Here is a 25867-nt window from a genome sequence, read left to right as displayed (position 1 = left end):
TAAACTTGACACGCCTTAATGATAAACCATAAACACAGTGTATATTTAAATGGCACATCAGTGAGCCAAACGCATTGCAGATGGCAGGTAGGAATATTGAAATATGGCTTATTGTCGCGGGCGCTAAGTGAAAGCAATCAGGGAGAATTGGGCGGCATACGGTACGAGAGGTGAGGGTTGAGTTGAGGGAGATTATTGCTGAAGGAGTTGAGTCAAAGGGCTATTGTCTGTATGGAGATGAGGCGGGGATGAAGGTTGCTCCTCATCCATAACAGATGATTCACAGTCTGCCCTGACCTTTCATACCAGTGGACTTACCTCTCTGCTTACTCCATCTGATGCAAGCAGAGTTCAAATGTACGCCGCTCATAGCCAAAACATACACACATGGATCGTATGCACACATGCGGACGTCCACATGCATGTTTGATTCGTGGATGCACATTTATAATGCACATTTACCTGCGCATCATGTCAAAAGTTCACTGCGGCACACTGCTCACATCTAATGTGACAAATGACTTCTTCCTCCGGTTGTATTGTTCTAATCCCTTTAGTGGGCTGCGGAATGGAAATATAATTACATTTCCGTGGTGCAGTGCCTTTGATAAGACAGCCGCTTGCTGAGCTGAATGTCTAACCGAGTTGGACGCCTCTCCAAAGCCCTCTCCACTTTACTTTTCCCCCTGACTCACTCCTCTCCATCTCTTCAGTCTCCCTCTCTCTTATACTCTCTTTTTTTCCCGTTTTTGTTCTCTCAACCCCACGCGCTCCCACCCTAGCGCTTCAAAAAAGCTCATTCTGCCTCTCTCTTTCTCACCCGCCCAGGTATTGCAGTGGATAAAAGAGGTGTCGTCTACTTCGTCGATGGCACCACCATTCAGAAGATTAATGAGAGGGGTTTGCTCTCCACCGTGATTGGCTCAAACGGATTGATGTCGATGCAGCCGCTCAGCTGTGATGCACGCATGGACATCAGCCAGGTAAGCTAAAAAAGCTGTCTAGTTAACTGGGGAAGAGCCAGAGCAGCGTCTTTTTGTCCGAATTAACATCTAATCTGTCGAAAAATAAGACTCATTTGTGTGTTTTGTGGCGCCTAATTAAAGTAATTTACCCAAAAAAAGGTTATAGATTACCGATATGTTGTTCTCTTACAGTCGGTGATTGTTTTATCAATCTCAATTGACCGACCCTAAATTGGTTTGTCTTCTTATAGGTGTGTGGGTTTCTGTGAGAGAGAGAGAGTAGACAGCCACTGCACAGATTTGATCAGCCAGCCCTCAGATCACACTGCTGACTTATATCAGGCCTATTAGAGCAGAAGATGAATTATAGATGAACTGCTGGCTCTATAGAGGGATCTCTGCCCACACATAGGGGAGGGAAGTGCCTGTGAATGTGCGTCAATGTGTGTGTGAGAATGTGTGAATGTGTGTATGTGTGTGTGAATCTGCGTGTTCAGCCAGGGTGAGCTCCCAGAGGTGCTCTTATATGTCTTTAAAGGGGCCCGTGTTACCTCACAATCCGTCTGTTTGTTGGTTATCGGGTCCTGCAGCGCGTCCAGCCTCGTTCATCCTCCATCTGTGTTTGTTCTCATAAACTGCTGTGACCTCAGTGTGGCATCAGTATTGATGGAAACTGGCTTCTATAGCTACGGCTAGACAAACAACACGTCTGTAATTTATGCAGAATAAACAAGCCAAGTGTTGGCTTCAGCTTGAAGTCCAAATGAAAGTTGAAGTCTCACTTTGTATGTATAAGGAAACATCATCTGAAATGATACAGCAGCTTTTGGACATATTTTTGATGGCAGCTTCTAAGCTCCAACTCCTGTGGTGCACTACTGACTAGTGCTGGATGTCTTATGGCAATCCTCTTTGAAAGTGGAAGTTATCAAGCTGGGCTAACTAACTTTCACTTTTCTTTCAACACTCATTTCTCTCAGGACTCTTCTTACTCTCTTTTTTTATTCAGCCGAATCTTTTCAATAAAAAAAAGAAAAGGTAATATGAATTAAGATAAGATAAGATGGACCTTTATTAATCCCTGTGGGGAAATGTTATACTCATATTCAGAGGTGGGACCAAGTCATTGTTTTGCAAGTCCGAGTCAAGTCTCAAGTCTTTGCGCTCAAGTCCGAGTCAAGTCTCAAGTCTTTGCGCTCAAGTCCAAGTCAAGTCTCAAGTCTTTGCGCTCAAGTCCAAGTCAAGTCTCAAGTCTTTGCGCTCAAGTCCGAGTCAAGTCTCAAGTCTTTGCGCTCAAGTCCAAGTCAAGTCTCAAGTCAGGATGGGAAAGTTCAAGTCAAGTCCAAGTCCTAAACTTTGACAAAACGAGTCTTAAACAAGTCATTATGTGCTTTTCACCAAATGTAATGACATCGATCAACAGAATAATACTTAATAATTAAACTGCTCTTTATTAGTCACATTAATACTGTAATAATCTATTTTCTCTCTGCTGGTAAAGTAATGTGTTTTCTTCTATTGTAAGAGGGATCAGTAAGGTAAGGCTGCCGTGACAGTTTGATTCAGAAGGAGTTTAATGGATAAGATCCCTGATGTTGAGGTAACCAGAATGTTTATTTCCACTGTGTACAACATGTTATAAGGGACCCACAATCTATCTTTATGCAAGGGATAATGTGTTACGGTTTTGTATTTATGTTTTCATTTTCCACCTTTTGTTTTAAAATGTTTTCCTCCTTGTGTCTTCTCTGTTCCTTCTTCCTGTGTTTGCCTTCCTGTCGTTAGTTTCCCTGGTGTGTCTGATTGTGTTCACCTGTTGCCCTTGTGTTTCTGCCTCCCTTACCCCAGCTGTGTCTTGTCTTGTGATTACCCCTCTCTGTATTTAGTCTTGTCTTCCCCTGTGTGCCTTGTCGGTTCATTGTTGGTTTTTCCTGTCTTCCTCCATGTCAGTCACGGTTGTCTCTCCTGTCTCCCTCCATGTGGGTCACGGTCAGTTTTTTGTACAACCCATTTGTTTCATGCCTTGTTTTGATCAGCTTTTAAAATAAAGCTCGCTTTTTGTTACGAGACCTGTTACCTTTTTGATAGTCTGCATTTGGGTCCTACCCTTCCACGCCATCTAACAGAATGAACCGATCAGCTTTGGACTCGGCAGACTCGGATCGTTTTGCTCTACAGGCAGAATGTCTTGGGTACTCTCTGGAGTACATTTTTTATACCTGGAATGGCGCCTCTTCTAGACGTGGTAGAGAGGCTGCGTTGAAGGAGGCACGTCAGGAGGTTGCTCGCCAGCCCTGGCTTAGGAGCATGTTGCCTGAGTGGCTACAACTTTTCACAAGTAGTCCTGAGGACTTGTCCGAAGCCTCTAACCCTTTCCTGGGGTATGACCAGGCCTGGGGAGGCCCACAGATCCTCCAAAGAATCTCTAGGAGACGCAAGACCAAGATTCCAGCCCGTGCTCCAGTGGTTCCAGCTCCATTCTCTGGCCCTTTTTTGGGATCCCGCCTGGCGTTTGGAGGTCCACGGAGCCTCCAGGGGGCCTCGGAGAAACGCAAGGTCGGGAGGGCCGGCTCGTGGTCCAGTACCGGCCCACACAACCATGGATCCGTGCACCAGTACCGGCCCACACAGCCATGCTTCCGTGCTCCATTACCTGGCTCACACAGCCAGGGTCCAGGCTTCTGTTCCGTGCCCAGCAGCCATAGTCACTGCTCCAGAACCGGACCTTACAGTCATGTTTCCGTGTTCCAGTGCCGGTCCACACAGTCATGGTACCGTGCTCCAGTACCATCCCACACAGCCATGGTTCCGTGTTCCGGTTCCGTGCCCAGCAGCCATGGTGCCTGCTCTAGTACCGGCCCACACAGCCATGGTTCCGGCTCCAGAACCGGCCCATACAGCCATGGTTCCAGCCCCAGTTCTGGCCCCAGCAGCCATGGTTCCGGCCCCAGTTCTGGCCCCAGCGGCCATGGTTCCGGCCCCAGCAGCCATGGTTCCGGCCCCTGTTCCGGTCCCAGCAGCCATGGTCCCGACTTCAGTTTCGGCTCCAGTACTGGCTCCCCGGCCGACGCCAGCCCCCCGTGTCCTGTCGGTGGTCCGGCCGACTCCAGCACCTCGTGTCCTGTCGGTGGTCCGGCCGACTCCAGCACCTCGTGTCCTGTCGGTGGTCCGGCCGACTCCAGCACCCCGTCTCCTGTCGGTGGTCCGGCCGACTCCAGCACCTCGTGTCCTGTCGGTGGTCCGGCCGACTCCAGCACCTCGTGTCCTGTCGGTGGTCCGGCCGACTCCAGCACCTCGTGTCCTGTCGGTGGTCCGGCCGACTCCAGCACCTCGTGTCCTGTCGGTGGTCCGGCCGACTCCAGCACCTCGTGTCCTGTCGGTGGTCCGGCCGACTCCGGCCCCCCGTGTTTTGTTGGTGGTTCGGCCCACTCCAGCCCCTCGTGTTCTGTCGGTGGTCCGGCCGACTCCAGCACCCCGTGTCCTGTTGGCTCTATGGCCGACGCCTACCCCATGTCCTGTGATGTTGGAGGTCCCGCCGACTACTCTTCTGCCGGGGGTCCTGCCAACCCTATGTCCTGTGCTGTTGGAGGTCCCGCCGACTACTCTCCTGCCGGGGGTCTTGCCAACTCCATGTCCTGTCCCATTGGGGGTCCCGCCGACTACTCTTCTGCCGGGGGTCTTGCCAATCCTATGTCCTGTCCCGTTGGGGGTCCCGCCGACTACTCTTCTGCCGGGGGTCCTGCCAACCCTATGTCCTGTGCCGTTGGAGGTCCCGCCGACTACTCTTCTGCCGGGGGTCCTGCCAACCCTATGTCCTGTGCCGTTGGAGGTCCCGCCGACTACTCTTCTGCCGGGGGTCTTGCCAATCCTATGTCCTGTCCCGTTGGGGGTCCCGCCGACTACTCTTCTGCCGGGGGTCCTGCCAACCCTATGTCCTGTGCTGTTGGAGGTCCCACCGACTACTCTCCTGCCGGGAGTCTTGCCAACTCCATGTCCTGTCCCATTGGGGGTCCCGCCGACTACTCTTCTGCCGGGGGTCTTGCCAACCCTGTGTCATGTGCCGTTGGGGGTTCAGCTGTGGGTCCTGCCAACCCCATGTCCTGTCCCGTTGGGGGTCCCGCCGACTACTGCTCCGCCAGGTTTCCTGCCAACACCAGATCCTGTCCTGTTGGGGGTCCCGCCGACACCTGCTCCACCAGATTTCCTGCCTACACCATGTCCTGTCCTGTTGGGGGTCCCGCCGACACCTGTCCCGCCGGGGGTCCTGCCAGCTCCATGTTCTGTTCTGTTGGGGGTCCCGCCGACACCTGTCCCGCCGGGGGTCCTGCCAACTCTGTGTCCTGTCCTGTTGGAGGTCCCGCCGACACCTGTTCCACCGGGGGTCCTGCCAACTCTGTGTCCTGTTCCGTTGGAGGTCCAGTCGACACCAGCCCTTGCTCCATCCGAGGTCCCATTGACACCAGTCCATGTCATGTCCAGGATCCCGTCTACGCCTGTTCCGTCGGCTCCGGTTCCTGTCTGGCCGACAACGGGTCCTGCCCGGCCTCCGGAGCTGTCCCGTCAGCGCCTTCCTGCCCGTCCTCCGGAGTTGTCCCGTCAGCACCTTCCTGCCCGGCCTCCGGAGCTGTCCCGTCGACGCCTTCTTGTTCGCCCTCGAGCCCGGCCCCCTGAGTGCCGGGGCCTTCGCCCTCGAGCTCGGCCCCCTGATTTCCCCAGCCGTGGCCTTCGCCCTCGAGCCCGGCCTCCTGACGCTTTCAGCCGCTGCCTTTGCTCTCATGCCCGGCCCCCTGAGTTCGCCCGCTGTGGTCTTCGCCCTTTTTTGAACTCTGCCTTGCCCCCGGGCCGTCCGCCCGAGACCCCCTCCTTGATCTCTGCCTTGCCCCCGGGCCGTCCGCCCGAGACCCCTTCTGGGTCCTCCGCTGTGCCCCTGGGCTGTCAGCCCAAACCCGTCCTCCAGACCCCCTCCACCCACCCTGCTGGAATTTTTTGGACTTTTGGGGGTTTTCTTGGGACGTCTGGAATCCGTCCCTTGAGGGGGGGGTTCTGTTACGGTTTTGTATTTATGTTTTCATTTTCCACCTTTTGTTTTAAAATGTTTTCCTCCTTGTGTCTTCTCTGTTCCTTCTTCCTGTGTTTGCCTTCCTGTCGTTAGTTTCCCTGGTGTGTCTGATTGTGTTCACCTGTTGCCCTTGTGTTTCTGCCTCCCTTACCCCAGCTGTGTCTTGTCTTGTGATTACCCCTCTCTGTATTTAGTCTTGTCTTCCCCTGTGTGCCTTGTCGGTTCATTGTTGGTTTTTCCTGTCTTCCTCCATGTCAGTCACGGTTGTCTCTCCTGTCTCCCTCCATGTGGGTCACGGTCAGTTTTTTGTACAACCCATTTGTTTCATGCCTTGTTTTGATCAGCTTTTAAAATAAAGCTCGCTTTTTGTTACGAGACCTGTTACCTTTTTGATAGTCTGCATTTGGGTCCTACCCTTCCACGCCATCTAACATAATGTGCAGCGAGGCGTCTCTATGGGGAAAAGAAGACCTGAATCTAGATCCCTCTGCAGGTGGTACTTTAACTATATTTTGATGCTAATACTTTTGTACTTTTACTTGTAACATTTTGAATGCAGGACTTTTTATTGTAACCGAGTGTTCCTACACTCTGGTACTTTTACTCAAGTACAAGATCTGAACTTCTCCCACCTCTGACAATAAATCCTGAGTGGTTACCAAAAAAAAACCCTGCTCTGAAGGTTATTTTCATTTTACAAATCCTGCACTCAGCTTTGCTTTCTCCAATATCATTGAAATGCAGCCAGATGCTGCTTCTTCTTTCGGTTTTCGCTAATTTCTTGACTTTTTCCGACGCGCTTGCATTTAAATCTGTCTCCCCGTCGCTCTGTGTAGCTGGCCTGTACCACTACACCTGCTGTCTTTGGAGCGTCTGCCCCCCACCCTTCTTTCACATAATGGTATGATCCTAGTGTGTCCTCACATATGATTGGCCGCATGGTGGCCCAGCTAAATAAAGACCCGCCCCTGCCTGCAAGGATTCTCAGCAAGAGTTGCAGCGGCTGGAGATTCTGCTCTTCCCGACGGGTGTCTGCTCTTCTTGCGGCATCTCGCGATCGGCGTGTTGGAGACCTCTGAATTAAATTATCAAGTCACCTCAAGTCAGAGGGCTCAAGTCCAAGTCAAGTCCCGAGTCATTGGTGTTCAAGTCCAAGTCGAGTCGCAAGTGTTTTGTGATTTTGTCAAGTCGAGTCCAAAGTCATCAAATTGGTGACTCGAGTCTGAATCGAGTCCAAGTCATGTGACTCGAGTCCACACCTCTGCTCATATTATATTATGAGGATTGAACATAAAAGCAATACATTACAAATTGATAAAGAATTGGTGACGTACTTCTTCACAAAAACATCTCTGAATTTTTCCTAACAACATGAATTTGAATATATGTTTGAGATTTAAAATTCATTTTTTTTATATTTGAATAAAAAATTAACCCAAAAAATAAAGCTTTAACAATATGACATTTCCTTGAAAATTAGACAATTATACAACAATTGTTATACAATACAATTCTCTAGTGTTATTTCAGCACCTACTGTAGTGTTAGCTGTCAAATGTCATGTATCAGTTGTAGTGATGGCAAAATACCAGCCTGTCAAAACCCCCTTGTAACCCAGACCTCAGCCTTGACACTATTGTACAGACTCCCACATTCATTTAGATCCAAATCACACATCATTCTCACTAATCCAAAGCCCCCCTGCTGGTTAACTACATGTGTGGCTGTTGTATTCAGAACTATTTTTACTGCCTGCCCACACAGACATCGCACCAAAAACTCCTCCAGAACACCCGAGGCGCAATCGTCACGGTAGCGCACAAATCAAAAACAAACACAAGGAATATTGATTTCTATCAAATGTTTTTATTTCCTCTCTTCAGTTTGATTTTAATTGAGCGGGGTCCAGCTCTGGAGTTCAACTCAACTTGTGAAAGTGACCGCCTGCCAGCATCGCAAAGTTCAATATCACCAGATTTGATGCGTGTCCTCTTCGGCTAAGGACAGCCTGAGTCCTGCTTGATGAATCTCTCTACCTCTTAAAATGGGATTTCAAAGTGAACCCTCTTCTCTCTCATTTGACAGTGCCTATAATTGGACATGTCAGTGGCAATTTAACATGATCCATTTATTTACCAATCCATCGCCGGGAGTCATCAATCACCTTCGCTGATCCTGCAGACGCACCGTCTCAGCAGCTCGCTGTGTGTGTGTGTGTGTGTGTGTGTGTGTGTGTGTGTGTGTGTGTGTGTGTGTGTGTGTGTGTGTGTGTGTGTGTGTGTGTGTGTGTGTGTGTGTGTGTGTGTGTGTGTGTGTGTGTGTGTGTGTGTGTTGGACAGGGATGTGGGCGGTGTGCAGTGAGCAGGTGTAGGTTTGCCTGTCTTTGACCCCCACAGCGTTAGCGGGCAGGGAGTGCTATTTGAGCCCGCAGCGATCATGGTTATTGGCTGACATTTGCGACAGTGCCGAGGCGAGTCTTGAATAAACACGGGGAAGGCTCCCTGCCCGCCGCTGACCTTTGCATGAACAGGGAGGGTCAGGAGGCCTAATGCTGTGTTATTAAGGAGCCATTATTTGTAACACCTGTAGCTGACTCTGGTGGGCGATAGCCAAACACTGCTCTCTTGTTCTCCTGTTGTCATTTTTGATAGAAATACACTCACTGTACGTTCTGTCTGTGTTTGCCTACGTGTGTGTGTCTTTCTACAGGTGCGTCTGGAGTGGCCGACAGACCTCGCCATTAACCCGCTGGACAACTCCCTCTACATCCTGGACAACAACATTGTCCTGCAGGTAGAAAAGCCATCGGAACACACACAAATATCTCAAGTTCAGAAATCCTTTATTTGGCCCACAGCGGGGAAATGTACATTGTTATAAAAATACAAATGTAACATGTATATTTTCTTCTTTTGTGATGCTATTTTATTTCTATTGAGATGTTTACATATTCAATTGTTTATTTCTAGTCCAACATTTCTCGAATGTACAATGCCTTGTCTTTTTATGCTGCTGCAACGCAAAAATGTAATAATAATCAATATATTACCAATTAAGTACTTCTTATCTTATCTTATCTTGTTATAGCAAAGAGGCAGTGCAGATAAAGAGAACAAATTGTATTCGTATTATTTTTTCTTTTTTTTCTTAAAATAAAGCTCATATAAATACACATTAATGGGGATAAATAGGTAGCAGCATCGAAAAGTATTGGAAGATATAAAAGTTGCGAATTTGCAACCGTAATAAATTCATTAAATTATGAAAGTTATCCAGAGAGTGAATTCAAAATAATTTTTTTGTTCAAGCATGTGTTTTTCTGAAAGACATTGGCATACATACATGGCCAAGGAAAGAAGGAATAATGAAATACTCCTCACAATTTGCAGTTCTGTCACTTAAGTTGCATTCAGTGCAAGTGACTCTGCTAACATGTCAGAAAGGAAAATAGCACCTTGATAAAAAAACAAAAAACACTCTACAGAAGTTGTTTTTGAGAAAATGTCCCTCTGGTTATGCTAATTACCCAAGAACATGTGAAACCTTAATGAGATGTCAGATGAGGTAGATCCAGGTGTGGAGGTTTGATCCACTGCGGCAACAAATTTGATGTAATTTGATATCATTAACATAATTAGCTTTCTCTCTGTATTTTACAGAGCGTATACCAAAAAGTGTATTTTTTTTCTTCCATGTCAGGTATCAGAAAATCTTCAGGTGCGTATTGTGGCGGGCCGCCCCATCCACTGTCAGGTCCCCGGTATCGACCACCACCTGGTGAGATGGGCGGCGGTGCGCACCACCCTGGAGGCAGCCAAGGCCATCGCCCTGTCCCACCTCGGCACGCTGTACATCGCTGAGACCGACGAGAGGCGCATCAACCGCATCCAACAGGTCACTGTCACTAAAAATACTGATACATTCATGTAATATAAACTAGAGATGCTATGATTTGTCAATATAGAGCAGCTACCATCATGTCATTGAAATGTACTTTTCTAATGCCAGCCATCACCCCATACATTTCCACACCAAGATTATGCGTGAGACATCTTTAAATGGGCCGTATTATAGTTTTGGGGGTTTTCCCTTTCCTGCAGTGTGTTATAAAGGTTTTGGTGCATGTAAATGGTCTGCAAAGGCTAAAATACATGAACTGGAGAATGAGCATAATAGGGGCCCTTTAAATCCACTACTTCCTTCATGCAGGAGCTCCAACAAGCCGTTTAGGACAGAGAGTGAATACACATACTATACAGAGATGCTGTATGAGAAACCAATGTGAGTTTGGAACATTGAACAATGTAAATCTATTCTAGTAGACCTCAACAATGGAATTATGATCAGTAGAAATGGCCATGACATGGGACCTTTAAAGTGCTGTTTACCATGTGTTAATTATCAAGATTCACTAATCCAACGTATTAACATATTGCAATAACTTAGATTAGATTAGGTTGGATTGCAATAGATAAGATTTGATTAGATGTTGTTTATTGATCCCAAAGAGCATCTATAGCATACATACAATTATATTTACAAAGTATACATATATAATCAGGGGTGCACATAACTGGTACGCAGGTACGCATGCGCGGCAAACATCTGAAATGCGTACCGTCACTTGTCTCACTAAACGCATTTGCGTACCGGCGGACTTGCGAAGCATTTCCAGAAGGCGCTTCGATCACTGGACGACAGAGCCAGTCGCCATGCGCACAGATAATGTTGTTAACGCCGGTGTGTACAACGGAATTGTGCCACAACTTCTGGCGCGAGTTCCACGCGAGTGCTCCACTAGCGCCCACCCCCACCCCTCCCGTCGACGTTCAATACCACACCCCCAGCCACACCCCCCCTGTCGACGTTCGTGAAACAGAGGGGCTGAACACATAACCTTGCGTACCAAACATTGTCTCCTGGTACTCATTTGAGTAACTCACTAAGAAAGTTATGCGCACCCCTGTATATAATTATTCTATAGAACAGGTGTTATCTCCTGCAAGCCTATGTTGATCATCACAGAGCACGGCTCTTGCAACAATGTATTTACATCTCCAGAAAAACTGACAAACAGCAAAACTTCTCCGTTACAACCAGCCATCTATCTGGCCTATTGACACGTATTTAACCACACACTTGTTGTTTCACTGTGGTCTCATTGTTTGCTGCATTTGCAGAAGCTGCGCAGCAAGAAAAGTGTTCAGAATCCGCCTCTTAAAAATGCACATACCAAACCCCATCGCATCTAACAAACAATCTCAAAAGCCTGTTTTCACTTTTGGAAATAATACTTTTTTGTCCATTAGCTCCATTAGCTAGCAGCATGCTTTAAGAGCCCCGCAGCATGTGGGCAGCAGCAGCACAAAGATATTGCCTGCTAGACTCGATCAATAGTCCCTTTGTGGTCAGCAGCACCACGCTGAGTTCATGTGGAGGCAGACAGGAACATAAAACGCCTCAGATGCCTTTTTGATGGAGACTGGGCCGCAGTGTTGGATAGGGAAATCAAGTCTTTTGAAGTCTTCTTAACTGTATTTATCACTCTTATTTTATGGTGGACTTATTTCTAAAGGCTTATATTATGCAAGCAACCCAACATTCACATATATTTATGAAGGTTCCTGCACAGAGTCTTAGCAGCAAGTACAAGTTCTCCTTTGAGAGTGAATGAAAGCGTTTTTCTGAAAATGAACCGTGAAATAAATTACCGGTGATGTGTTGCAGACTTTCGCAGCGGTTCTGATGTACAATCAACAAATTCATGAACCTGACAGGCTGACGCAGATTCACTGTGATGCAAGAAAAACTCAATTAAAGAAAATGTTGTCACTTGTATGACAGACTAGCTGCGTACAGGTACAGACTGACAATATATTTAAAGCTGATTAAAAAAATGACACGCAAATTAACCGCTACATTTCATCTTAAATGGCTACACCAGCTGCGTCTTGTACTGTTAATCCAGCAAGTATTTCTTCCTCAGTATAATAAGCCTTATTAAATGTGAACGTGCCTTGGCACCAGTCTTTAGGCGAGGCTTTGGCACCGTCGCTGGTCTGCTCTCAAAGTCCAGGCGCGTCATTCTGTCTCAAGCAACCCCCAAAACCTTTGGGCAGAACATCAAGGACCCCAAATCCATAACCAATATGTGGTGAATTTTATTTGTAATCATGAATAGAGGCAGGAGAGTTATTGAATATGCCTGATATTAGAGCTTTGAGGTGAATTAAAATTAAATTGCATTCCAAATTAGCTTGGTTGTGGCTGTTTTTCTTTATTTTCAATCAAGCACAAATTGCAAGAAATTGTTTTCTGTGAAGTGGTCAGTGTTTGAAAGTCGGATGTTTTTTTCGCAAACAAGTCACAAGACTTTCAAATTCATTCCAGAGGTTGTTCATTATTTGAATTCACAAGCTCTTCTTTATACACACAGTACTGTATACTGTGTGTATATATTGAATTATTTTTCTAGGAGGACACTTTTAAGTCTTACAGTAACTAAGCCTAGTTAGGATTGATTTTCTACTCAGAGATGTTTAATTAATAACGACCATCATCATTATGTCATCAAATCTTAAAGGAATATTTCAACATTTTGTGTCTAACACTTTTATGATTTCTTGCTGCATCTTACAAGAGCACATCTCTCTTGTCCCTCTCTCACATCCTGTTCTCCTAAAAAACTGTCAAAGCACAAAGGGAGAAAATCAAGAATGACATATTTTAATTTACCTGTGTAAATTACGTTACGAATATATTTTTTAAAGCCAAACCGTGACCATATTTAAAAACCTAACCTTGTTTTGATTTGTTTCAATTCACAACTTTATCTTTAAAAATTTTCCTTTTTCCTCCCTATGTAATTGCAGCAGCAGTTAGCTTAGCTTAGCTGGCTATGCTAGCAACAGGAACACAATGTGCCTATCAGCCTTCTAGTCCTCTATTTAACTTTGTGTTTTCTTCAAACAAACAAGATAAAACGTGTTAATAACTTCAGAGGTACTACAGCCCTGAGAGTGATATTCTCATCTAACTCTGTCTAAAGTGAATAAGCCAAATAATTTAGCATGCTCTCCGAGGACTACTTAAGACACATTACCCCTCCAAGATTAATCAAAATCAATCTGTTGGTGTAGCGCCGTACACCCTTATATATTCAGCAGCACTCTCCATCAAGACAATTAGTTTTATTTGTTTGGAGAGCTGGATTTCAAGTTGCAAAGATTTGTCAATCTGTCAGCGGGCAAAGCCCCATTTAGTCTGAACGGCGAAGACAAATAATTCTTTTTTTCCCCCGGAAATTAAAAAGAGGCACCTGAGATATCATCTAAGATTGTTTGGTTGAAGCACCTGCAGAGAAAATACATCGTCGCCATTTTCATATCATTAATCTGCATTCCAGCTCAGGTTTTCATGAAATGCCATCATTATCTTGTTTGTCAGAGAGATTTGACATGAAAAAAATAAACTGTTGAACATTATCTTCTTTTTTAACAGTAATCTCCCTGTATTTTATACTTTCTGACGTTTTTGAACACTTCACAGGTGTCAACCAACGGGGAGATATCTATTATCTCCGGAGCCCCGACGGACTGTGACTGTAAGATCGACCCCAACTGTGACTGCTTCTCTGGTGGGTCCTCACACACACACACATGTGACTGTATAATTAAGTAATGTGAAACTATTAGATTATGTTTTATAGGATTACACAGCCTACTAAAAACAACATGTAACTGCACTTTAAAAGCTTATCAGATCATATCTTACTTGGCCTGGTTCAGGCGTGTATCGAAGGAAACAAAACAAGAGCATTTTAAAAGCTATGACGCAACGTAAATAAATTGCATCAGTCCTTTTCTTGATACAGAATAATGAAATCTCGCTGCATCTTTGTCCCTGCAGATTTTATTAGCTTGAGAGGAACCTTTTTTCTCTCATGACTGTCTCTCTCACTGTTCTCTGCACACTTGAATGTGTCTAAATGATTTATTTCAGATATTTCCCTATCTTAAAACGGCTGTTTTGACTCTCCTCCAAAAATAATAAAGGAACAAATTATGATAATGATGTTTGTGTAAATAATGACAATACACACAAAAGCAAAGACTATCTACAATGTCATAATGGAAGAGTAAGTGAATGTAATTTGACTTTGTGAATGTGTGTGTGTGTTTGTGTGTATGAAGGGGATGTATTGGTATTCATGGGGAGACTCCAGCTAATTTTCAGCAGGAACCGGCTTGAGAGAAACCTTTTAAATCCATTGAAATTACAGCTGCTGAAAGAGAAAAGCTCTCTTCTAGCGGCTGAAGGTTTTCACTGCTGGGTGTCTCATGTAAGGGCACCTGAAATGAAATAAGCGGAAGAGAGAAAGGACCAAACAAATAAGCCGATGTTCTTTTGACAGTTAGGCCATGCTTTCATTGTAAGTGTCGGAGCATGCGATTTTATCATTTAATTCTGCTCATAAAATCTGTCTCTTTTTTGATTCAAAATGGAGGGGAAGTGTCTCTCCCATGCCACAAGCCAATGGGTTGTAACCGTCCCTTTTTCTTGGGTTGTACTTTGCATATTTTCAATCATGTCTTGCTGTTAACAGATGATTACTCTCTTCAGAGGTTTTCCGTTTCCATCCCGTCACCGTAGACTGTCACGCAGTGTCTTTGAACATGCACACATACAGTACAAATGCGCAAATACAAACAGACATGAACGCACATACAAACACACGTAATGTGCATGCTGTCAAAAGATAAACTGCTACCCTCCCGCCTGCGGCCCCATCAGAGGCCCGGGCCTACTGCTGACAGCATCTAAAGGGCCTCACCCGGCTGTTATCCCGCTGTGCTACCAAAGACTTCTGAATGCATTCAGTCACCCACGACCACCTTCTGATAACGCTGGGGTCACTATCAAGGTGGTTATATCAACTCCATTGGGAAGCTACAGCATCACAACAAGTCCAAGTCCTGAGCGAAACTGATAAACGCTTAAGCTGCGTAGATCTCTTTCTCTGAAGAATAATCTGAAATGCTCAGTGTGTTAATATCTGAGGGTACTTTTATTCTTGCTATTTTGTCCAAAAAGAGTGTGTCCTCGTCTAAAGAGTGTCTTCTTGTTTTCTTTCATCAGGAGATGGAGGCTACGCACGTGACGCTCGTCTCAAAGCTCCATCCTCTCTGACCGTGGCCCCCAACGGCACCCTGTATATTGCTGATCTGGGCAACATCCGGATCAGAGCCGTCAGCCCCAACCAGCCTCAGCCTAGCCCGGCTGGACTGATGGAGATCAGCTCCCCACTGGATCAGGAGCTCTATCTCTTCAGCCAGGTACTCAATGCCTGAGCTATTTCTAAAGAGCATTATTATGCCTACATACTACTCTCCCAAGTTACATGAAATTGAATATTTTGCAAAGCTTAAACATCACCTGGTAAAACTTGTAACTGGAGTGTAGCAAAAAGTATAGCTAATAGTACAAATTACTGAATTAAAAGTGTTTGAGCCCACAAGTGAGTGTTTGCGTGGAGATTAGTTGACACTGTAATATTTACACCCAGTAACTGCCAATTGTAATGCCAACTGTTGAGAACCAAGCTTAAGTCTACTGACAAGGCTAACGTTAGCGTTCTAATATGATTTGTTTAAAGAGTACAAAAGGTAGCCTATGATGTTATAAAGACAACATACTGTATCCGACCTGACATTTATTAATGATGTGACCTATAACACAATATAACTTAAGTTACAAACCTAATGCTAATAACATTAGAATAAATGAGTTCATGATGTTAGCTAGGTTAGCATGTCAGATATTTCTCTCTCATTCACCATGTTTGCATAAAACGCACTAACATTACAGTTACACTTGCAAAAGATATATTTGTATATATATTGTTTGTCCCCTAGTTTTTTTTATTTGACATCTTATCAGGCTATAATGACTTCCTATTTATATAGTTGAATGGCTTTGAAGTCATCCTTCCTTAGCCAGGGTTGCCAACTCTCACGCATCTGGCGTGTGACACACGCTTTCACTCTCAATCTCACGCTCTCACGCTGCCCAAACTATTCTCACGCCAAAAACAAGAATAGCGAAGACTAGAAACGGTTTTGAAAACTTTTGTCACGTAGTGATCGTCTTCTCAATAGAACATCTTTGATAATGTCTTCTGGCCAATCAGAATCACGATAACGGCGTGGTGTTGTTGCAGGAAGTCCCGACGGAGAATACTTTTGCTGTAGTACATCGATACAACATTACGTGTTGATAGAAATCAACACGTAATGAAATAAGACCCCACGGTTTGATGATTGATAGGTGTGTGGGCTGTCTTTCATTTTGACACACAGAACAATGGGGGCTATCCACCCTTATCCACAATGTAAAGTCATTCACACAGCCTCTTCCCTCTTCTCTCTGTGAGGAGCAGCAGGTTCAGCTTTCAGAACAAAGTAACAAAAAACTAAAATGGCATTCATTTTTTTAAATATGTCGTGTAGTAATAGATTTATTTATTTTTCTTCTCAAGAGAGTACCAGAATGTGTATTGTATGTTAGTATTTTAAAAAATCTATTATTTCATACAGTTCAATTTGGATTGAGACAGGGAAATAATCTAAACCTCACGCGTGGCGTTTCACTGTCGGGGGGAGCGTGTATGTAATTACATTGCAAATACTGACTTGAGCCCCACCACTGTATGGGTTAGCCCTACCATAGATTACCCAACAAAAATACTCTGGAGCAGCAACTGCCGACCCGTATTGCACATGCGCAGATCTAAGATCCAGTAGAAATGATAAAAAAGTAAAAGTCTGCTGCTTATTGTTCTACTAGGCCAAAATAGAGTCAAATAGTATATGAGAGTGAGAGTGCGTTAATTAATATATTTGGCAGTTTGGAGTAAGTCTGTAGATTTGTTTGTGTGTGTGTGTTTCATGTATAGGCCTCTCACGATAATTAATTTTGTTGGATACATTTTCCCGGAAATTATTGCGATAAACGATAATATTGTCGGCACCGTTGTATGACCATTTTAGACCACTGACATAATGATAATATATAATAATAATTCAAGTACATCCTTTCAAACTGCTAGTCACATCCTCATGTAAATGGCAATTTATCGAGGTCAGAAAAGTTATCGAGTTCATTTTTATTTATCGTACGATAAGTCAATTATTTGCTTATCGCGACAGGCACACAATAAAACTGTGGAAACAAACATGTTTGACTTTCATTAGTGAATGAAACTGTGTGCCCTTTATAGTCTGTGTCCATTATTGTGTATTTGTATATATTGTATATTTAAGCAATAGCTCACGACAGGCCGTGGTATATGGCCATTATATTGAAAACATCGTTGCTTTCTTTAAATTAAAAGTAGCACAATTCATTATGTCAAACCTTGGAAAGTATCTAGATATCCCTGCCCTAATGCCAAAGGAAGTGCACACTGAATATGTTTTGCCATTTCATTTTTCATTTCAATCTTTATTTCGAACAAATTAAAAAAAAAAGAAATTAAAAAAAAATAACAAATGTGAAAAACAGAATACAGTATTTATCCACATTCAGGATAAGATTTATATATTCAACAAAAAAAGTCTTCATATTAATAATAATAATAATAATAATTAAAAAAAAATCATATGTGTCCGAAAGGGAGTAGGAGGAAGCAAATGCTTATTAATTCCCACCCCTTACTTGATCAATGATTGTCAAATGTTTGATGTCTATGTCTGGACCGCTGCGTAAAAAGGAGGGTTTCTGCCCCGTTACTTCTCCGCTGCTTTCTTGTCCCAGTTTGAAAAGCAAACTGCAGGCAGTTTGCTTTTCTGCCCAACTGTATACAGTTTTTCTCAGACGCTTGCTTGATTTGACTTGTCCGTTTGATAAATATCCTATATATATGCTAAGGTCTCGCTGCTGACACGATAGCAGTCATTTCGTGCGCATATGTGTAATTAAACCGAATTAAACCCATGATATCAAAATCTCACTCCAGCCAGGTACCCAAAGTTGGCAACCCTGCCTTAGCCCCTTGCCTTAGTTAAAAAATATTACATATTATTTATCATTTTCACTGAGTTAAATTGTGTATGCAAATTCAGTCCTGATTATAACTTCAAAATACTCTTTTTTTTCAAAGAGTTTACATAATGCCACTGTTGTTTTTTTTATGTGAAACAGAAATGCTAGGGGGGGATTCTTTTGTTAGAGTCTGGGATATGTCAGTGATTAGCGACCACATCGATGTTGATGCATTGCATCAAACACATTAAACAGCAGCAATAACCCTTGTGGAAACAATAAAGAAATAGCATGCATTTGCCCCATAGGGTAAACATGAGAAAATGGCTCAATCTGGTAGAAAATTGTAAAAACTATTTTGAAGCCAGGGCTCTAGATACAAAACGTGAAATAACAGAACGCAGGGTTTTGTTCTGTAATGGCCGTGGGATCAAAAACTGTGCTTGTAATGGGTTTCAATGGGGATCATTTTATCCTTGAGGGTCTGAGTGTCTGTATTGTGGCGCGCAGTATTATACACTTATTATTTGAGTTGAGGTTCTTCAAAACATTTGGGGAAAAAACCTACACTGTGCAAAAATGTATGCTATGTGCATTAACCCAGCCAACATAATTGAATAATATAAGAAGCCAACAATGTCCTTATTACTACTTAATGGTAAAGTTTAAATCAGATAATGCAGTTTGGCAAATAACTCGTTTATTTTACTCAACAACCCGACCCTGACAAATTCCCATCTCTTCTTTGTCCCGACAGAACGGCTCCCACATGCACACCAAACACCTGATCACCGGCCACATCCTGTACAACTTCTCCTACGGCTCGGACGGCCAGCTGTCGGGGCTGACGAACCGCGACGGCCACGGGATGCAGGTGCGGCGGGACGCTCACGGAGTGCCTCTCTGGCTAGCCCTACCTGGCGGACAGGTGTACTGGCTGTCTCTTAGCAACAGTGGAACACTGCGGAAGGTGTCAGCCCAAGGCCATGACATCGCCCACATCACTTACCATGGCAACACCGGTCTCCTAGCAACCAAGAGCGATGAAAACAGTTGGACCACTGTTTATGAGTATGTTTCTTTTTCTCTGCTTTTTGTGCCTTTCATTTTTATTACTTTATTTATCTTTTTCTTTCCCTTTTTTCTTTTCTTCCCCTTCCCCTTCCCTCTCTTATCTTTCATTTCATCCACTCTCTGTTGCTTGAATATGAATGTTATGTATGGAGGTGATTGCCTGAATGTGCATATGTTTAAATATGAGACAGAGCTTATGTTAACGTTGTGAAATATGAGTGCCATCTGGTGGTAGGCTATCACTGTACAAAGCTGCAGAGACTTTCTTTCCCCATTTCAACTCTGCTTAAGTGACTGATTAGCTGAAGGCCGTCTCTGCAACACTTTGATCACACACATGTTTGGTATCACACAGATAGTACACACACACACACAAACACATCCGTCTGAATTATTCACCACTGCCGACCGAGTCTCTGTCTCAAATTCCACAGCTGGATAATTACACATATAAATCACAGTTGACACTTACTCTGTGCCGATGTTTGTGGATGACAGGGGAAATGGAGTGATGGTGAATACGCAAAGTGTGTGTTTGTGCGTTTGTGTGAGCGTGCGACTGTGTTTCATTTGTCCAAGCGCGACAGTTATCTGTGTATGTGTGTTTGTTTTGCTTGTACATCATCGCCTTTGTGTTTATTCTCCCAAGGTACAACAGCGAGGGTCGCTTGACCAACATCACCCTCCCCACCGGCGAGGTGAGCGGCTTCCATGGCAACCTTGAACGCTGGTCTCGGGTGGAGGTCGAGGCGTCCAACCGGGAGAACTTTATCACCAGTACCAACCTGTCTGCCAGCGACACCATCTACACATTCAGACAAGGTGAGAGATTGTGTTTTTTTATTCCTCATAGGTCAGTATTAGTAAGCTACAGAAAGACAGGAGTTTACACAGGTTTGCAATCATCCGGGGGCACAGATGTAATGTGTATTCACTGGTTGACATGCAGAGTCATTATAGCCTCACCACAATGCATCTACCCCCATCTAGTTCACCAAAACATGCCGAAAGGCCATTTATGACTCACCGAGGGATCTAGGGGGGACAACATACATACGCAGTGCGAACCATGAGGGCATAGTGATGTTTAAAAATGTATGACTGGCAAACTGTAATAACGTGGCTGTTATTCTGATCAGGTCAGACACACTGACCTGACAGTTTTCCCGCACCTGGATGTGTGTGCGCGAGATTCACTGCTGTAAAAAAATGATCTTGATCTAAATTATTAACACATGCATTCGATGTGAACTCTTAATCACAAGCACAATTTATTTTTGTATTTAAAATAAAAAGGCAGATCCAGAAGGTGACTTGTGAAACGCCTTAACGTCCGCGGGATAAAATGGATAGAGGGCAGAGATGAGAGGGGGAGAAAATGAGAGTGGAGTGGAGAAGCCGCTCATGGGAGCAGTTTCCTCTCATGTCATTCCTTTAATTGCTTTCTAGCAGTTGTCACAATGACAGCACTGCAGGGAGAGAAAAGCCGCTCACACACTCACACACTCACACACACACACACAAACACACACACACACACACACACACACACACACACACACACACACACACACACACACACACAGCCACGTCGCCGTGCTACAGTTTGACAGAGCTGCCAGGCATAAGTTGAAATGACCTCCTATTTTAGTGCCCCCCTTTACTCCAATCCACAAACTCACGGTGTTTCTTCCTGCCTCTAAGGCAACAATAACCATATGTACAGAAAGAGGTTTATAGCGATGCAGGGAGCTGAAGTTACTACCCAGTTTAGTTGCTGCATTAAATGTAATGGTAAAAATATCGTTTTATGGTTATTTTTGCAATTTCTTTTAAATGTGTGTTTCAGAAATGGTTCAAAGTGATGTTGATGTGTGTAAACTCTGTGTGAAATCTTTCTCAGGGCAATGAAAATGAAAGAAGAGTTTCTGAGAAACCTTTGCAATGTGTGAACAAACTATCACAGCTCCCCACCCTTACTTTGCGTCCCCCTTTTCTCTCTGTATTACTTTCTCTCTCCCTTTATTCTCTCCGTCTGCCTATGTCTTTTTACTGCTCTTTTTTTGAATAGATTACATTTTTTCAAAGATACAATAACTGATACAGTACAGCTAAAGTTGCTGTGACAATTCGAAAAACACTTTTACAAATTTAAACAAAGTTGCCATACAAATAGTTTGATTTGTATTCATTGCATTGATGTGGTATGCTGCTGCATTTCATAAGTTTGTCTCACCTTTTGAGAGACTGATGTTTTTTCACACTTGTTTTCATCCATGGGTGTTAATGTGGTTGTATGTTTGTGTGTTTGTGTGTTTGTGTACGTGTCTCTGCACCTCTGTGACCATGGACCCCAGACCATGCTCAGAGTTCATACAGAGTGAGCGCCGACGGGTCCTTCCTGGTGACCCTGGCCAGCGGGATGGAGCTGTCACTCATCACGGAGCCCCTCCTCCCGGGAGGAGCAGGGGGCGGAGTCAGTCCCACGGCCAGCCGCTGTAACATCAGCCTGCCCGGAGACCACGCCCCCAGCCTGATCGAGTGGAGGCAGAGGAAGGAGCAGAGCAAGAGCAACTACAGCACCTACGAGCGCAGGCTCAGGGTAAAACACTAAATCTCAAACGTATTCTTAATATAAGAAATCCAGTCCTCTAAATCATTGGTTCCCAAACTCAAAGTCGGGTCCCCCAGTAGGGATTGTTAAGGATTCATAATGGGTCAAATGCCATCTTTATTACATTTTGGGGCCTATACATTTCTGTGAACAAATTATAGATTTGATTATTATTAAGGATAAAGAGTAGTATGCAGTGTACTAAAGATCTAATAGAACACTGAGCTTACACTGAATTTGTAAAAAAAAAAGAAGATCCCATTACACCTGTTTGCCTGTTTAATAAATGTATAATAATGATACAGACAGAGTATTGTTACATAATTAAATATTGATCAGGATCATTTACGCAATAGTAACAGGAAATCATCTTTTATTTTATAAAGATAGAAACACAGAAGTTTCTCTAGAAGAAGCTAACAATACATTTGTTTAAAAAATAAGCCTATTGCACCTGTTTACCTGTTTAAAAAACAAAATAATAATGCATACAGAGAGAGTATTACAAAGAAATTAAAAACAACAGGAATATTCACAAGAGGAGTAAGAGGAAATAATCACTTTTTTTACACAAACCTCCTGCAATTATTAGGTTCAGTTTGAGTTAATTGTGCAGTTAATAATGTATTATTGCTTCAAATTGTATGTATCATGTTATATCCATAAGATAACTCACTTTACGCAATGATAGTGAACTGTAGTTTGGAAAATGAAATGCATTACTACACAGTATCCATGAATTCACTGCGTTAACCAGTAAACCGCCAACCACCAGCCAAATATCATAGAAACTGTGTGAATAGGTCAAATTACATCACACACTATAACCAAAAGTGATGCAATCTGACCTTTACACACTCCCATCAGAAATGACAAAGAAATGTCACCTGTAGGTGCAATGTACTCAGTGAGTCTTTCATTTGTTTTGAGCCACACTGAGGAGCAGTTTGAGCCGTGCTACAGCTTCTCCATCCACAACACTTTAGATGTACTGAGAGATTAATTTGGTCACCAGGAGCGAGCCGATCACACACCGACTTCAACTCTTTTTCGCAGAAAGTACACGGCACAAACAGAATATTTCATAAGGACATTTATCTGATGTGTGCTAATTAATTAGCATTCCCTCTGGGTACCGTTCCTCACTTGTTCACAAGGCAATTGATTGTTAATATGCCGGTCAAGTTTGTTCTAAATGTCACAACTAATTTTTCCAAACTAATGAAATCTCTGCTCATCCCAGACGTGCCCTTACATTTATATTTGCATGTCCATGGCCCTATTCATAATTGATGATGATTATAAAGCAGTAACATTTAAAAACAAGGTACATTTTGTTCTCTGTGGCTGACATTTTTACTGATTTTCTTTCCAGGCACATAACAGGAACCTGCTGTCTATAGACTTTGATCAGAACACACGAGTGGGGAAGATCTACGACGACCACAGGAAGTTCACCCTCCACATCCAGTACGACTCTCTGGGGCGGCCTGTGGTCTGGTCCCCCAGCAGCAAATACACCGAGGTGAACATCAGCTACTCGGGCGGAGGGCTGCTGTCATCCATCCACCGCGGAGACTGGTCTGAGCGGCTGGAGTACGAGAACGAAAGGGTGGTGTCAAGAGCCTGGGTCAACGGCAAGATCTGGAGCTACACATACGCAGACAAAGTGAGAACATGCTCCAGGGGCGGGTGTGGGGGGTTGTGGATGTGATAGACAGTTTCCTAAAGGGGCCATATTATGCTTCTTCGGGTTTTTCCTTTCCTGTCGAGTGTTAGATACGTTGTTGCGCATGTAATTGGTCTACAAAGGTTAAACCTCAAAGGGCAGTGTGTTGGAGTTTCTCTCCCACACTCTGCCCCCCCTCCTGCCTGAAACACCTCCAGTGGACTCCTTTGTTTACTTCTGTAAGTGACATCACTGTGTAACACTCACGCTTCCATTGGCTAGAGATGCAACACATTGTACGTGATAAACGTAAACATGTCACAGTAGAGACACTACATACAAATATGAACCTGAAAATCAGCATCATAGGGCCCCTTTAATATTTCATGCTGAGATTTGTTCAGGGCTTCAGTCCTCTGTCTTTGCAGAAATCTAACACATCCACTTCAAGGCTGTCGCAGTTAAAACTGAAACTAACATTAAATGTATGAAAAGTCCTCATGTTCTTCTTCTGTGTGAAATGAAAGTAACAAATTCACACATACAGGACTGTTCTTTCAACCGTTTTTCCCCCGCCCTTTGAGGCAGCCATTGGGTTCCATTCATTTCACCTAACTATGAAAATCAATTTGCAGAGAGAAGATTATGTCAGAGTTCAGTTATTGTGCAGACCTTTTTAAAGCAGTCTGCACTTGATGCCCTCATGACTACACATCCGCGCTATAGCTTTTAGAGCTGCATAGGCAGGCAAGTTGTTCATTGTGAGGAGTTACGTAAATCGAGTTTCAAGGCTCACTTAACTGAACCTGTGTTTTCCTGAGAGCGAGATTTACAGAGAAAAAGCGCTTTTAAAAAGGGTTAGAAATAAGGTGCCCCATATGTCGTGATTTTTATGGGAATTAAACATGGTAAAGAGGTATGCTCCTTTAAGAGTGTGACAAAACTGAAAGCTACCGGAAGCTATAATTTCCGCCCTAGAAAATTAATTGAAATATTTAATGAAGTGATATTCGGCCAGAAATACATTTTTGTGTCAGCTTCTGGTCTAAGACAAAATTAGAGCGTAAATGAGCTTATATTACAGAACCATCTAGAAATGAATAATACCTGCATGTATTATTAATACGTTAATATTATACCTCACAGTTCAATTAGATGAGTATTTTTACACAACATTGTTTTTACTGCAGCTCACACTGTTCAAATATCCACAGGACTGCGGGCACAGGGTTTTTAAAGCTTGCCTGAAAAGTTAAATAAAAGTTCAACGGTAAACAAAATTGCTATAAAAAAATAAAGCTTTGTGGTGATTTTCCCCCCCCATTTTGTTTTGTTTTAAGAATTAGCCTTCAATGACTGCATGAAAAATGTTCCCCAAGCTTAAACCAAGGTTGTCTCTGAAGTGCAGACATTTCCTCCGTCTGACATTGAAATGAAAAAGGAAGAAAATGTTCATCACACTGTAGAGAGACAGCGTTATAACTCAGCATCTGTGTGTGTTCCTGCAGTCCATTATGCTGCTGCTGCACAGCCAGCGGCGCTACGTCTTCGAGTACGACCAGACAGACCGCCTGGTGGCCGTGACGATGCCCAGCATGGTGAAGCACACCCTGCAGTCGCTCCTTTCCATCGGATACTACAGGAACATATACACTCCCCCAGACAGCCAGGCCTCCTTCATGCAGGACTACACCCTGGACGGGCGGCTGCTGAGGACTCAGTACCTGGGAACAGGACGCAGTGTCATCTACAGGTAGGTCTGTGAGCCTTAAGTGTAGGGCTGCACGATATATCGTGTTGTGACGATAATCGCGATATTAATTTTCTTTTTTTACGACGTGCGATATTAAGTAGGCAAATGTACTCAAACACGTCATGTTACAATTATTTTGCTGCTTGCTACAAAAGGAAAACTCGCATGGCTCTCATGTCAGGGGTACTTGAGTGAGTGACATGCAGGCTCTGCATGCACAGCAAACCACCAATCACAATCAAATCTCCAAAGCAAACGGACCCTGTGATTAAAGGTAAAAACACTGAATAAAGTAGTTTCATGTGTTTCTCCAGGGCAGTTCGGCGCTGCTAACCGAGCTAGCTCAGCTTGTTGCTCTGATAACTTAAGATCCAGACGTCCGTGACTAAAATCCTTCATCCGGTTAAATATAGTTAGAAAAATACCAATTGTATAGCATTAAAGTTCAAGAAAGGATGGTTTGCGGACAAAAAAAACTGTCTTTTCTTCAATTCCTGTATTTTGTTCATATCGCAATATATATCGCAGGGGGAAAAAATATCGCAATATCAGTTTTTTCCAATATCGTGCAGCCCTACTTAAGTGGTTTACCCCAGGATACAGACATTTGACATGCTGTGTCCATGTGGAAAATGGATGTAATAACAGTGTAATTATGGTGCAATAATGGTGTAATAGTGGTGTTACATGG

The 25867-nt window shown here is 43.8% G+C and overlaps 1 protein-coding gene across 1 annotated transcript in view; it reads left to right on the top strand.

The window, feature by feature from the left end:
• Positions 1-25867, top strand: part of tenm1 (teneurin transmembrane protein 1) — a 207729-nt gene that overhangs the window by 171496 nt on the left and 10366 nt on the right. Inside the window, exons 23-32 of the mRNA XM_034121218.1 lie at positions 829-983; positions 8734-8817; positions 9724-9918; positions 13573-13660; positions 15163-15359; positions 18824-19137; positions 19790-19962; positions 21498-21742; positions 23130-23423; positions 24932-25176. Of these exons, the coding sequence (XP_033977109.1) occupies positions 829-983; positions 8734-8817; positions 9724-9918; positions 13573-13660; positions 15163-15359; positions 18824-19137; positions 19790-19962; positions 21498-21742; positions 23130-23423; positions 24932-25176 (1990 nt within the window). The remainder of the gene's footprint in view (positions 1-828; positions 984-8733; positions 8818-9723; positions 9919-13572; positions 13661-15162; positions 15360-18823; positions 19138-19789; positions 19963-21497; positions 21743-23129; positions 23424-24931; positions 25177-25867) is intronic.

This window comes from Trematomus bernacchii, unplaced genomic scaffold (genome assembly GCF_902827165.1).
Source record: "Trematomus bernacchii unplaced genomic scaffold, fTreBer1.1, whole genome shotgun sequence".
NCBI classification, from domain to species: Eukaryota; Metazoa; Chordata; class Actinopteri; order Perciformes; family Nototheniidae; genus Trematomus; species Trematomus bernacchii.
This window is presented reverse-complemented; position numbering and strand designations above follow the sequence as displayed.